This window comes from Bos taurus, chromosome 4 (genome assembly GCF_002263795.3).
Source record: "Bos taurus isolate L1 Dominette 01449 registration number 42190680 breed Hereford chromosome 4, ARS-UCD2.0, whole genome shotgun sequence".
In the NCBI taxonomy this organism is placed as follows: Eukaryota; Metazoa; Chordata; class Mammalia; order Artiodactyla; family Bovidae; genus Bos; species Bos taurus.
This window is the reverse complement of record NC_037331.1, coordinates 87532103-87545801: the sequence shown is the minus strand read 5'-3', so window position 1 is coordinate 87545801 and position 13699 is coordinate 87532103. Positions and strand designations below refer to the sequence as shown.

Sequence of the window (13699 nt, the reverse complement as noted above, 5' to 3'; positions counted from 1 at the left end):
ATCCATGGGATTTTCCAGCCCAGAGCACTGAAGTGGGGTGCCATTGCCTTCTCCAAAGTAAGGGCAAACACCCATAAACGCTGACATGAGCACAGAAAATTGACGACATACTGTTACCTAGTTTGAAGGAAATGTGAAGAAAATATAACAAACGAGGATGTTTTTATGTCATTGGTTTATTATGTGTATTAAATTTTGACTCTTCAGTTCGGTTCAGTTCAGTTGCTCAGTCGTGTCCAACTCTTTGTGACCCATGAATCACAGCACTCCAGGCCTCCCTGTCCATCACCATCTCCCAGAGTTCACTCAAACTCACGTCCATCGAGTCAGTGATGACATCCAGCCATCTTATCCTCCGTCATCCCCTTCTCTTCCTGCCCCCAATCCCTCCCAGCATCAGAGTCTTTTCCAATGAGTCAACTCTTCGCATGAGGTGGCCAAAGTACTGGAGTTTCAGCTTCAGCATCATTCCTTCCAAAGAACACCAAGGACTGATCTCCTTTAGGATGGACTGCTTGGATCTCCTTGGAATCAAGGGACTCTCAAGAGTCTTCTCCAACACCACAGTTCAAAAGCCTCAATTCTTCAGCCCTCAGCCTTCTTCACAGTCCAACTCTCACATCCATACATGACCACTGGAAAAACCATAGCCTTGACTAGACGGACCTTTGTTGGCAAAGTAATGTTTCTGCTTTTCAATATGCTATCTAGGTTGGTCATAACTTTTCTTCCAAGGCTTAGAGACCCTCAGAAATAACCATTTGCTGCCCTATTCTAAGGTGCAGAGACCTGCGGAGTTTCTTCTTACTTTCTCTATTCAGCAAATGTGACTGCGATTTGAACAATGATTTCTCAGCCTTGTTATTTCACCTGACATCTTGCTTTTGTTCTGTCCAGGAAGCAGAATGTGCCTACACCCTCTTTGTCATCGCCATATTCTGGCTGACAGAAGCTTTGCCTTTGTCCATAACAGCGTTGCTGCCTGGCTTAATGTTCCCGATGTTTGGGATCATGACTTCCAAAGAAGTAAGTTCTCCTGCGAATGTTTGACTTAATTAGATTCCCTATTTTGTGCTGATACTTCCAGTGAGAAAGTTGTATTTAAAAGGAGCAGCACTCAATCCTAAAGGAAATCAACCTGAATATTCATTAGAAGGACTGAAGCTGAAGTAGAAGCTCCAATACTTTGGCCACATGATGAGAAGAACTGACTCATTGGAAAAGACCTTGATGTTGGGAAAGAATGAGGGCAGGAGGAGAAAGGGGCGACAGAGAATGAGATGGTTGGATGACATCATCAACTCAATGGACGTGAGTCTGAGCAAACTCAGGGAGATAGTGATGGACAGGGAAGCCTGGCGTGCTGCAGTCCATGGGGTTGCAAAGAGTTGAGCACGACTTAATGACACAACTTAGTAACTGAACAACAAAAACATCCTGTTGGTAAGGCTTCCACGTAAGTCCTCCAGACTTCCAGCTATGCCTTGCCTCTAGAATTCTGCATATGTGTCCACCTTCAGGCTGTGGTTACTTGAACTGTGAGTGTCAGTAGAAGAAATGCATGTCTGATCTTTCCAGGCTGTGATCTATGCCCGGTGCCTCCCTCCTAGCAAAAGGGCCAGTTCTTTCACATCCTGCATCAGCTTTTTCTAGTCAACAAAATTCGGCCTCATACAGTGTTGGAAAAGTAATTTTTTTTTAATGAAGAAAAAGCTTCCCTGTTTGCTTTTCCAGAAACCTGCCATTTCAGAAGATAAAGCCAACTTAACTTTCATGTGTATTTCCTTTTTGTTCTTACTGAGAGGAGTTTATTCATGCTGAGAGGTGTTTCTTACCTTTATACAATCTAAGGGTACCCATCTGAAGAAAATGGATTCAGTTTCCCATTAAAAGCATGAAATGCATTGAAGCCAGAATATCTGTCTCCATGCAAGTCTCTGCCACTCAGCATACAACTGCCTAGACCTCAGCTGAAACATTCTCAGGAAAGATGGCACATTCCAATGCCAGGCATGTAATTTATCCCCTGGATTTCTGTCTTCTGCTTGGGTACAGCACCACTATCATAAAGTTCATCTGTCCAATATTGTGGGTGGAGATTTCTTTAAAAAACTAACCCATGACACAGGTCTTTTTTTTTTTTTTTTCGTAGTTGAAATATAACCCACAATACAGTTTTTTGTGTCCCCTGCCCCCCGTGGGAGAGGATTTCAACACAGCCTTGTGATTCAATTTAAGCCAAGTATTTCGTAAAGTCAGGACTGTTGAATATCACTATGAGGTACTTTAAAATAAGGTTTCTATGATTAGATAAGTTTGAAAACTATGTAGCATCGGGTATCCCCCTCTTTGAGAGTGAGAGTTTACACTGGTGTTTAAAGATTTGGAGAAGGCCTACAAGAAATAAAATTGTAGAATCTTAAGAAATTCTGTTTTCTAAACTTATTCAACCACAGAAACTTTTTTTGAAAAAGAAAAATATTAATGTACCTCTCAGAGAATTCTTTTGTAAATCCTGCTACAAATGGTTGCCCAAGTGTCTGTATGCTCTACTAATCGCCATTCAAAATACAGAAGAATGACTGCAGTCTGGGCATAATGAAGACATTGGTGAGCCAGAGCTTGACCTGAGACTTTTCCTCATCATAGCCATGGCCAGTCTGCTATAGGATTGCAAACTAATTAGCCCCAGTTTACAGATGGAGAAACTAAGGAATAGAAGGCACATGCCTGAGGTTACTCAGGTCTGTAAAAACTCAGTATATGGGTACCCTCTCTCTATGTATATTTTTTCTTAATGCTACTTTTTCTGGATAAGAATGTGGAACTGATTTACATTTGTATTCACATACATCTGCATTCCTTCCAACAAAATAGAAAGATTATGTAGTTGAAGGTCAGAGTTAGGAGCAGCAAAATAATGCCTTTCTGGTGCAATGTTGTTTTTCCCTCGTCAGCATAAATACTCACGGGTTTAATTGTAATTTCAGGTGGCATCTGCTTATTTCAAAGATTTTCACCTACTGCTGATTGGAGTCATCTGTTTAGCAACATCCATAGAAAAATGGAATCTGCACAAAAGGATTGCTCTGAGAATGGTGATGATGGTGGGTGTGAACCCAGCATGGTAAGTACTGTGTTTACTGCTCCAGGTTTACATTCCATACGGACCATTTTTGTACAGAGCAAATAACCAGATAAGTAATGCACATCCAGGCAATCATTTGTATGACAGTGTAATTTCATGATTTTTTTTTTCCCTCTGCAAAAATGAAAGTGATATAAAGGGTACTTGAATTGGAGGTGAAACAAACTTTAATTTCACTGCAAGTCTAATTACAGGGAGATTGGAATAAGTGCACACAACTCTTCCACCTTTTATGCTCTGAAAGAGTCAAAGCTGAGAGAAGCCTGAACCTCAACAAACAAGATTGATAGACTTCAGACTAGCTTTCAGTACTATCTTGTTTATTGGGCTGATTACACATTCAAGACTTGTTCAAGAATATCCTTGATCATCAAGAAGGATGTTAAGAACCAAAGACAAAGACTTTTACTGACAAAATACAAATATGTGCAGAAAAATTCTGAGGTGAACATTTCTCTTTTTAAATGAATTGTTCCAGAGTAAAACAATCAATTAAGAAGTTTCATCTATAGAATGTGAAATCACTCATTGGACTGATTTTGCCCACTAAAATAAATTTTGCCCACCAAAATCCATTAAATTAGTTGGCCATTTTGGTTTTAATTCTAGCTCTTGTTAAGAACATAGATGGAAACTAAAAACAAAACAAAACAAAACTCCAGTGTCATAATCATTTACATAATGGCATTATGCTTTAAAACCTTAGGTGATTCTTCCCAGCTCATCTTTCTTTAAACATAAGAAAATTTATTGAATTATGCTGCATAATTCATGTCAGGGTATAACAATGTCTGTGTTTATCATTTATGGGGCACACTCTTTTGTAAATAGAAAAAGCATTCAGTATATCAGATGAAGCCTATTTTGTACAAACATCTGTAACTTAAAAATTTTAGAACATGTATGTATTAAGGACGTTTCACTCTTAAAATGAAATGGTGTTCCATGCCTCTTGAAGTGCTACAGAAATGTGTCTCTTTTCCTTGGCCATCTGCTCACTGGCCCCAGGGGGTGGAATCTGCACAGTGGGTCAGGGTCCTGTCCATTTCACCACTAAGTGATTTTTCAAGTTAAGGTATTTTCATCACAAAAAAGTTTTACCAGTTCCCAATCTATTTGTACTGAGAGATTTGTATTGAGAGATTGTTTTGCCAATGCCTTAAGTTGAAATGGTTTCTATTTTTTAATTAAGAATAGTTTATTGTTTAAGCAGTTTTCTTAAAAGTTTTGTTTCATTTTTCACATAGAAAATATCCACCTTATCTGTAGTTGGAATGTAGAATGTGAAATTTTTCTTGTAGATCTATTTCAAAAGAAAGAGAATTTCATAAATGGTTCTATATGGAAAGACATGCATCTGAATGATATTCTCGGACCTCCTACTCAAAAGAGATTGTGTTTTTTCCCCCAGTTGTGATTCTGAAAGCTTATAGACATGGTTTAAAAGCTTATAATTTTAGGTATGTTATTTTTTAAGGGAGAAGGATTACTCTATTTGTATGAGGAGACAATGTAATACATCCAGCTCTTGACAACAGGCAGGAATGTCAGATTCAGGAGAGCATGAATAATTGAATCTACAGAAAATTCTGAAACCTCATTTTAGCTAGTGATTTTAACCATTTCCTCCACCCACCGTATACTGAACCAGAGTAATAAACAAGTAAAAAGCAGATTTATAAATATTAACCTCCTTCCTTGCCCTTGTTCTTCCTTGGCACATACACAAATAGAGATATGCCCCAAATATAAAAGAAAGAATAAGGGATCCTAAATGCGAATGCCAATTTCACCTTATTTTACTAGTATTTGAAGATGGGCCATCTTTAAAGGGCATTTGAATATTGGTAGAATATTATAAGCTGTTACACCATCTACCAACTTGCAGTTTGATTATAAGTTTTATCATTTTTTCTGGTTTGGAGAGAAGACTCTTACAATTTCCAGGGAGACAAACCTCATAATAAGTCCTGTCTTACATGTGCCATTTGGATTTCTACCTGTCTATCCTGTTCTCAGAGTTCTTTACCTGGGTGGAACCTTAACTGTCTTTATGTTTTGTAAAAACGACTTCTCAACTCACAAACAACATCCTTTACAGGTAAGTACTACAGAGCTGGTGAAGCTAGAGAGCACAATTCATACTGAAGGCCCTCTTGTTTCAGGCTGTCCTTGGGGTTCATGAGCAGTACCGCCTTCCTGTCGATGTGGCTTAGCAACACCTCTACTGCTGCCATGGTGATGCCCATCGTGGAGGCTGTGGCCCAGCAGGTCATCAGTGCAGAAGCAGAGGTGGAGGCTACTCAGATGACTTACTTCAGTGGATCTACCAACCAGGCACTGGAAATAGATGGTATCACATTTGCTTTGGCCACGGTGGGATCTAGCTATCTGGGCAATGGGATAAACTCAAGGATTATATTTTGAATTAATTATCCATACAGGCATGATATGAATTCAACCTTACTCTACCTCTATTTCCCAGTATTTATACAAGGGAGTTATATTACCCAAATATTTTACCTTCAATTAATGGCTGAATTTACATTCTCTGACAAAAGGGGAAGAAAAAGAATGACTTTTCTATACTTCAATCAATCTGATAAAACTCTCTTTTATGTCTTTATCAGTAGACTCAGGTTACTCTTTTACCCTGAAATGACTTTCCTGCATAATTTGTGAACCTTTAATTCCTGTATTCTATTTGGAGACAGCATCACATTCTACCTTGGTTATTTCTGGTTCTGATAAACTGCTTTGATTTAGTGAGAAAAATGTTGGGAGGATATTGGTGTTTGTAAAACACTTTATTATGATGAAGGTTATGTCAGTACAAAGTGAATTGGTTTATTTTCAGCCTCTCATAATGCTTCCACCTTCACACACACACACATACACTGATAATCCTTCATTTTAATTTTTTTTCTATTTAATGTTTTGCAGAAAGTATTAACGGACAAGAAGCAAATGAAAGAAAAGAGAAAACAAAACCAGTTCCAGGGTAAAGAATATTATTTTGATTAGGATTTTCAGAATTATATTTTAATGAAATTATAAACTGGGTAAATTTATTTTTCAGATACAGTAATGATGCAGGGAAAATTTCAAGCAAGATGGAGCTGGAAAAGGTACATTAAATTTGATTCTCTCTAAATAATTATACATGAAATTATATTAGATCTGCAGTTAGATATGTATGCATTTTAAAATCTGTTACTTGCTTCCTTGTCTATGAATTACTTTACTTGCCTACGTCAAAGCATGGTGTGATGGTTTGATAAGCCTTCATGGATGGACTGAAATCAAAATCCTCATAGAAAAGTTTTAGGCTCTGAAATCAGCATCATTTTCTCTTTTTAACAGATACCATAGTGATGGCAGTTTGCATATGTAATTTAAAGAAATATAATGCTAGCCTCAGAATATTGTTTCATTTCCTTATCAAAATCTTGCTGCCTTTTTATTAAGCACATTCTATTACTTCCAGGTTATGAACTTACAGCAACTCCTATTCATATAATTACAACCCAGTTATCTTTAGTGTCCTTCTTGCTAGTAAATTCTAGTAGAATTCATAAGCTGCTACCGTCAAATGAAGATGGAGGCACTGTTTGTAGCCATTCTGGCTATTAAAGGAAGGAATAAGACTTTTGTAAACTATCCAGTAGAATTCATTTTCCCAGAATAAATCAATATAAAAATACTATACTAGGTTTTACTGGGAGAAATATATCTCGAGACCGCTGAAAAGTAAACCTGCACAGAAATAGTCCTACAGTAACCATGGCATTAGAAATATGAGAGTGGGGCATATGTTCCTTCCTCAGGCTATAATGCATTAGCATGCAACTGAATAGGAAAAAGAAAACCATCTTGTTATTTACAGAAATCTTTAAGGAAGAGTGATTTTTATGTAAAGAGAAAACTAATGTAGTGATAAGTTTTATACCACTAGCTACAGTGTACTTAAGGGTTTTTAGGATGAGAATTCAATACATATTTCTGAAAATATTATCATCTTTAGGGAGGGAAATAATTCTTTTAGGACATAGAAAATCAGCAGTCTGCCATGTGTATCACAGAAAAATGCATCAGAAATGAGCTTTAAAAACTGTTGGGTATACTTGCACTCACTTGGTAACTCTCTTGGGGTCATCTTTAGAAACCCAGTTTTCTGGTGTGATGCTTAAATTTGAGATCAAGACCCTTCCAATGGTTTGGTTATCCAGCACTGTCCCAGGCATGGTAGGAAAGTCTATGGATGAAAAGACCTCCTCTTTACCATGAGCAGCTCAGGGTCTAATGAAGAAGATGGAATTTAAAAACAGCAAACTGTGACATAAATACCACACCAAGGGTATACACAGAGACCAGATCTCCCAGAAGCTGAAACAACTAGCTCAGTCTGGGAATATTGCCAAGGGGGAATGCGAGGTCAAGAAATCTGAGTCTGGAGGGAAGATGGCACTCACAGTCAGAAATATGCGCCCTCCATGTGTGCAAGGACCAGGCCTACTTTGCTCCCCATTTAACACCCTACCACATTCCTCTGCTGACAGAGAGTAAGTATTCAATAGATAATTATCTTGGCTAATTAATGAAGGAATGAAAAAAGAAGAGGTAATGTAATCAGAGAATACATAAAATTCAAAGACCCCAAAATGTAGAGAGGGAATTTTTCAGGAAGCATGTCCAGTGTAGGTGCCAGGGATGAGCTGTGGAAAGTGAAATGTTTGGAGAGGTTGGGCCAGGTGAAAAATAGTAGTTTGTGCCATGCAAAGGATCCTAGTTTATCTTAAGGGAAATGGAAAGCTTTGAAGCCAGGAGGCAGTATGGTAAATTCTGCCCTTTGAGAAGCTTACTGTGGTAACAAAGTGAAGGACAGAGGGTATGGGCCTAACTGGACTTTCTGATTAATATGACTCTGTGGATGAAAGTGATAAAAGCATGGAAGATGCCTCTGTTACAGAAAGATAGATAAAAGGAGGTTTGTGATGCCACTGAGGAAGGAATAAGTTTTCAACAGGGAAATGTGAGATAACTGGGGTCTATTTTAGGCAGTAAAGATAATAAGTTCTGAGTTTGGTAGAGAAGAGCTAGGCCTTTGAACAATGATTCTGTGGTCATTCTATAACTTCATATATAAAATTTTAGCTTGGTGTAAAAGAAAAATTAAGGGATAACTTTTTGCTCTAATAAAGTGCTATTTATAGGGGGTCACATGAAAGTATTTTTCACATACTGTACATTTAAGATAGATTTTTATTTTTGACAATTACAAATCTCAGATATAAACATAGTAGATTATTATACCATGTTGTTATAATAAACTGCACCTGTTCTTGATTTAAACTGGATAATTAAAGATTAATGATTATGTATGTATCTACTTGTATCCACTTAATCTAGCTATAAAATGGAAGGAATATTTATATTCATAATGTTTCAGTCTTCTGCTTTTTTCATCAAGTAGATAAGACATTTTATTGAATTAAATTAAATCCTGTGTGGTTTGGCTTTGAATGTGAACTACAAGTCAAAAAAAATCCAAATACTCTTTTTGAGAGAGGATGGTTTAAAATAAATTTCAAAGAAGAAAAAGAAGAAACAAAAGGACATAGAGTTTTTTGGTAATTTACACCATTTTGCCATGTTTTTACACATTTGAATCACCAACATGTTGATTTGATACACCTACATATTGAAAAGTGATCACCATCATAACTTTATTTAACACCTCCATCATATTATATAATTACCATTTATTGCAGTGTGAACGTTCAAAATTTACTCTCTTAGCAACTTTCAACTAATGTATATAATGTTATTAATTATAATAATCCTGCATTAGATACCTGGAACTTACTCATCTTAAAACTGGAAGCAGGTACCCTTTAAACTTTATCTCCCCATTCCCCCTGCTCTCCCCTCTAACCCCTGGTAAGCAACACTCTACTCTCCATTCTATGCGTTCAGCTTTTATGGATTTCCCATATCAATGATCGTTGTTGTTATTTAGTCACTAAGTCCTGTCTGACTCTTTTGCTACCCCATGGACTTTGTCCTACCAGGCTCCTCTGTCCATGGGATTTCCCAGGCAAGAATATTGGAGTGGGTTGCCATTTCCTTCTCCAGGGGATCTTCCCAACCCAGCAATCGAACCCACATCTCCTGCATTGGCAGGCAGATTCTTTATCACTGAGCCACCAGGGAAGCCCCTGTAAAAGTGTTACCATGCAGTATTTGTCTTTCCCTGCCCGACTTACTTCACTTAGCATAAAGCTATTATAATGATTGCCATTTCAGCAGTTTGAAATGATAACTCACTGTGCTTTTGATTTGCATTCCTCTGATGATTAGTGATGTTAAGCGCCTTTTCATGTACCTGTTGACCACTTGGATGTCTTCTTTGTGAACTTGTCTTTTCAGTTCCTCTGCCTGTTTTTCAGTTGGATTGTCTGGGAGGTTATTCTGTTTGCTTGTTTGATTGGTTGGTTGTTTTTGCTAGTGAGTTGTATGAGTTCTTTGTAAACGTTATCAGTCCTAAAATTCTTGTTACTAGAATTGCAAAGTATTGGTATAGATGATAATGATAATTTGATAGTAATTTTCCTATTGCTGCTGCTACAGCAGCCAGTGGTGATGATTATATGTTGGTTTTGAACCTGATGGATATTCATCAGTTCCTCAGATTTCAGAAATGATTCAGGAGCTCTCCTATCTGAGTCTCATTCCTAAGCTGCATACATGAAAAAGATTCAGTGTTCCCTTTTCACCATAGGCAATGGCCCAAACATTAGCAGAGCTCCCTACTCATGCCCAGAATAAAAATGGTAGGTAGGTATTTAGCCCATAAATTCTTTATTACTCCAAAAGTAGCTGAAATATTTTTAGAGAAGAAAAGGAACAAGAAGAAAGGAAGATCCCAAAAGACACTGACATATATGAGGGAATATTTGTCAGGTTCCAGTGGAGCAGTTAGAAGACCAATCATCACTCATATTATTTCCATAAGAAATGAATTTCAGGTATCCAGAAATCAATTTTTACATACCAAAAGAAGAATCAAGCTGCTATGTTTTTTCCTTTTTTCAAGCACTTGTATTAATCAAAGAAATATCTCAGATTTTTACACTTGCTCAATTTCTAAACCTCCAGGCATCTTTGAATGAAAGGAATTGGAAATTCAGTATGTTTTTAATGAAAGGCCTAAAATAATTGTTTTCCATTCATCTTATATAATTTGTAGTTTCCCCAAAAGGAAAAGTTCAAAGGAAAATTTCCTTGAACAAATTGAATCTTGCTTTTAATTAGATGTTGTTTAGTTTGGTGGTGAAATCCTTATTATTCGAAATCGAATTCTATAAAACAGCACTCTCTAATATTCTCTAAGAATTCTAAGACCCCTATAAAAGTAATAAGCATGGTTCATAATATCATGGACTAGGGGTGTTATTTCTGCCAAGTAGGGAGATATCAATTCTAGAATATCTGGCCCCTAGATCAAATGTGGAAATGGCATTTTAAATTAGGTCAGGTAGGTGCTACAAACAAAAGTTCTAAATTGCTTTTCCCTTTTCCTAGACCAGGCGAAGTTAGTTGACCAGCAGAGCCAGTTTTTAGCACCGCTGAGACCTCACTTGACACAACCTACTATGGGTTTCCTCTACCCATCCAGCCAAATTCTGCAGGTTATAAAGATGTGAGCAGAGAGAAAGAGAAAGGCTATCACATACCCTTTAGGAATCACAGCATCACCAAAAGGCAAGAGATAACAAGGGTTGTTGAAGAAAAGGGAACCCCTATGGATTGTTGGTGGGAATATTAACTGGCGCAACCACTATAGGAAACAATGGATCAAAATACTAAAACAGGATCTAGCAATCCCACTACAGGGTATATATTCAAAGGAAATGAAAACAGGATCTTGAAGAGATATCTGCACTCACACTGTAGCATTATTCACAATAGCCAAAATATGGAAAAAATGAATGAATGGATTAAGAAGATGTGGTATGCATATACCATGGTATATGATTAAGCCATGAGAAAAAAAAAAGGCAATTCTGCCATTCCAATTACATGGATGAACTTTGAGTGCAGTATGCTAAGTGAAATAAGCCAGGCATCTCCTCCTAAGTCACTTCAGTCGTGTCCGACTCTTTTCGACCCCATAGACGGCAGCCCACCAGGCTCCCTCGTCCCTGGGATTCTCCAGGCAAGAACACTGAAGTGGGTTGCCATTTCCTTCTCCAATGCATGAAAGTGAAAAGTGAAAGTGAAGTCGCTCAGTCATGTCCGACCCTCAGCAACCCCATGGACCGCAGCCTTCCAGGCTTCTCCATCCATGGGATTTTCCAGGCAAAAGTACTGGAGTGGGGTGCCACTGCCTTCTCCGAAGCCAGGCATAGAAGGACAAATACTGCATGGTTTCATTTATATATTGAATCTTGAAAATAAAAGTAAAACTCATAGAAATAAAGAATAGAAAATTGGTTCCCAGGAGCCAGGGGGTGGGAGTGGGTAAATAGGGAGATATTAGCAATAGGGTATAAGCATTTGGCTATAAGATAAATAAGGTCTGAGGATCTAATATAAAACACGGGGACTAGAGATGATACTATTACTGTATGGTTGAGATTGGTTAAGGGACTGATACTTGAATGTGTCACCAGTGAGAGAGAGAGAGAGGAAGTGGGGGACACATGCTGTTAACTGAAGTATTTAAGGGCTGGGTGGGAATAATCTTTTCATAATGCATATGTAGATCAGATCACCATGATGTACACTTTAAATATCTTATGATTTTATTTCAGTTATACCTCAATAAAGTTGAAAGAGATCATAAGATATTTAAAGTATGCATTGGTGATTTGAAGAAGTATTCATGGTGAAATGGTTTCCCCTATCTGCTTGATTGGCATATTGATTGCCTCACATATTTATCTTTTTTTTTTTTTTTTTTGAGAGCATTTAAGTTCTACTCTTGGCAAATTTCAATTGTTGAGTGTAGTGATGTCACCTCTAGTCACCGTGTCTAGTCAATGGCTTCTCAGTCCTTACTCATAGCTGAAAGTTTATACATTTTACTTGGTTTTTTTTTAACTTGGCAGTTTTCTGCGCCTCTGGGAACACAAGATGAAGTTGAAGTTTTAAAGGAAATTATAACTATTCTGCTCACTAATCCAATTTATGAGAACTCATGCCATTCAGTTGAGAATCTGGAAGCCTCATTATCAATGGTATTAAATCGGAACAAGGGATGATATTTCTGACATATAGTGGGATTCAGGTGGTGCTGATTCAGGTACTGGGATTCACCATGCAGGTGGTGCTTTCCTGGTGGCTCAGTGGTAAAGAATCTGCTGCAATGCAGGAGACTCAAAGATCTAGGCTCAATCCCTGGGTCGGGAAGATCCCCTGGAGGAGGAAATGGCAACCCACTCCAGTGTTCTTGCCTGGGAAATCCCATGGACAGAGGAGCCTGATGGCCTACAGTCCATAGGGTCACAGAAGAGTTGGATACAACTGAGAGACTAAATAACAACAATAAAAAATAGGTGGTGAGGTGAATTCACTTCTGAATAATTTATTTTGACATTCATAAAAAAAGAAGAATCATAGCAGCAGCCTGTGAGCACAGCCTCACTCAAGATTTTAACGTTTATTGTAGTCAAAACCCTAGCTGGGCTCCATTGGTTTACTTAGCTGGGTTTCCACAAAACATTTTGTTATTAACGAAATAATTGACTATTGATAATGCATTTTCTTCTATATATCACTTAATTTTGAACCACAAAAACGTGGTTCTTCACCTTTTATATTGTGGAAATATTATCTAGCAAGTATCATGAGCTTTGCCATGTTGGAAGTAACTGTACTTTCCCCTAACTGTACAGTAAACCTCCATAAAATAAACCTCCCATAGAATTTATTCTAATACTGTGTTTGTTTTGTCTCCTAAAATTCTCAACAATATTTTTCTTTTCATAGTCCAATGATATTCCCTAACAAAAGGGTACATTTATTTTGTTCCCAAATTGTTTCTCATGTATCTTGATTGTGAAATATTTTAATATATATATATATATTTAAAGAATGTAACAAAAATTTTAAAGAAGATGATAAAATGGTTTATATCAACACCCCAGCTTAAGAAAAAGGACATAACAATTTCTAAAAATCCCCATGAGCTCTTCTTTGATTCCATTTCCTTTCCTCACACAATCATATCCAACCCCTTATGGAGGCAGCCACAGTCTCCAGAATTTCAAGTTAATCATTTTCTTGTTTTCTTTTCAGTATTACCGCTTCTATTAATTACTTCTTCATCTCAACAAACACCCAAAATAACAATAGTTTTAATAAGACAGAAATAGGCTGGCATAATGGTTCCACAGTCATGATGACCTTGACTCTTTCTGTTTCTGCTCTGCCGTCATCAGCACTTGACGGCTACCTCACGCTCAAGATGGCTGCCTTCTTGCCCTCTGTCCATTCTGTCTTCCAGCTACTGGGAAACAGAAAGGAGAACACGAAAGGCAGAACAGA

The 13699-nt window shown here is 37.6% G+C and overlaps 1 protein-coding gene across 1 annotated transcript in view; it reads left to right on the top strand.

Annotated features, from left to right (window-relative positions):
• SLC13A1 (solute carrier family 13 member 1) overlaps nucleotides 1–13699 on the top strand; it is a 104081-nt gene that overhangs the window by 22340 nt on the left and 68042 nt on the right. Inside the window, exons 2-6 of the mRNA NM_001193219.1 lie at nucleotides 898–1026; nucleotides 2991–3127; nucleotides 5314–5501; nucleotides 6092–6149; nucleotides 6228–6276. Coding sequence (NP_001180148.1) covers nucleotides 898–1026; nucleotides 2991–3127; nucleotides 5314–5501; nucleotides 6092–6149; nucleotides 6228–6276 — 561 coding nt within the window. The remainder of the gene's footprint in view (nucleotides 1–897; nucleotides 1027–2990; nucleotides 3128–5313; nucleotides 5502–6091; nucleotides 6150–6227; nucleotides 6277–13699) is intronic.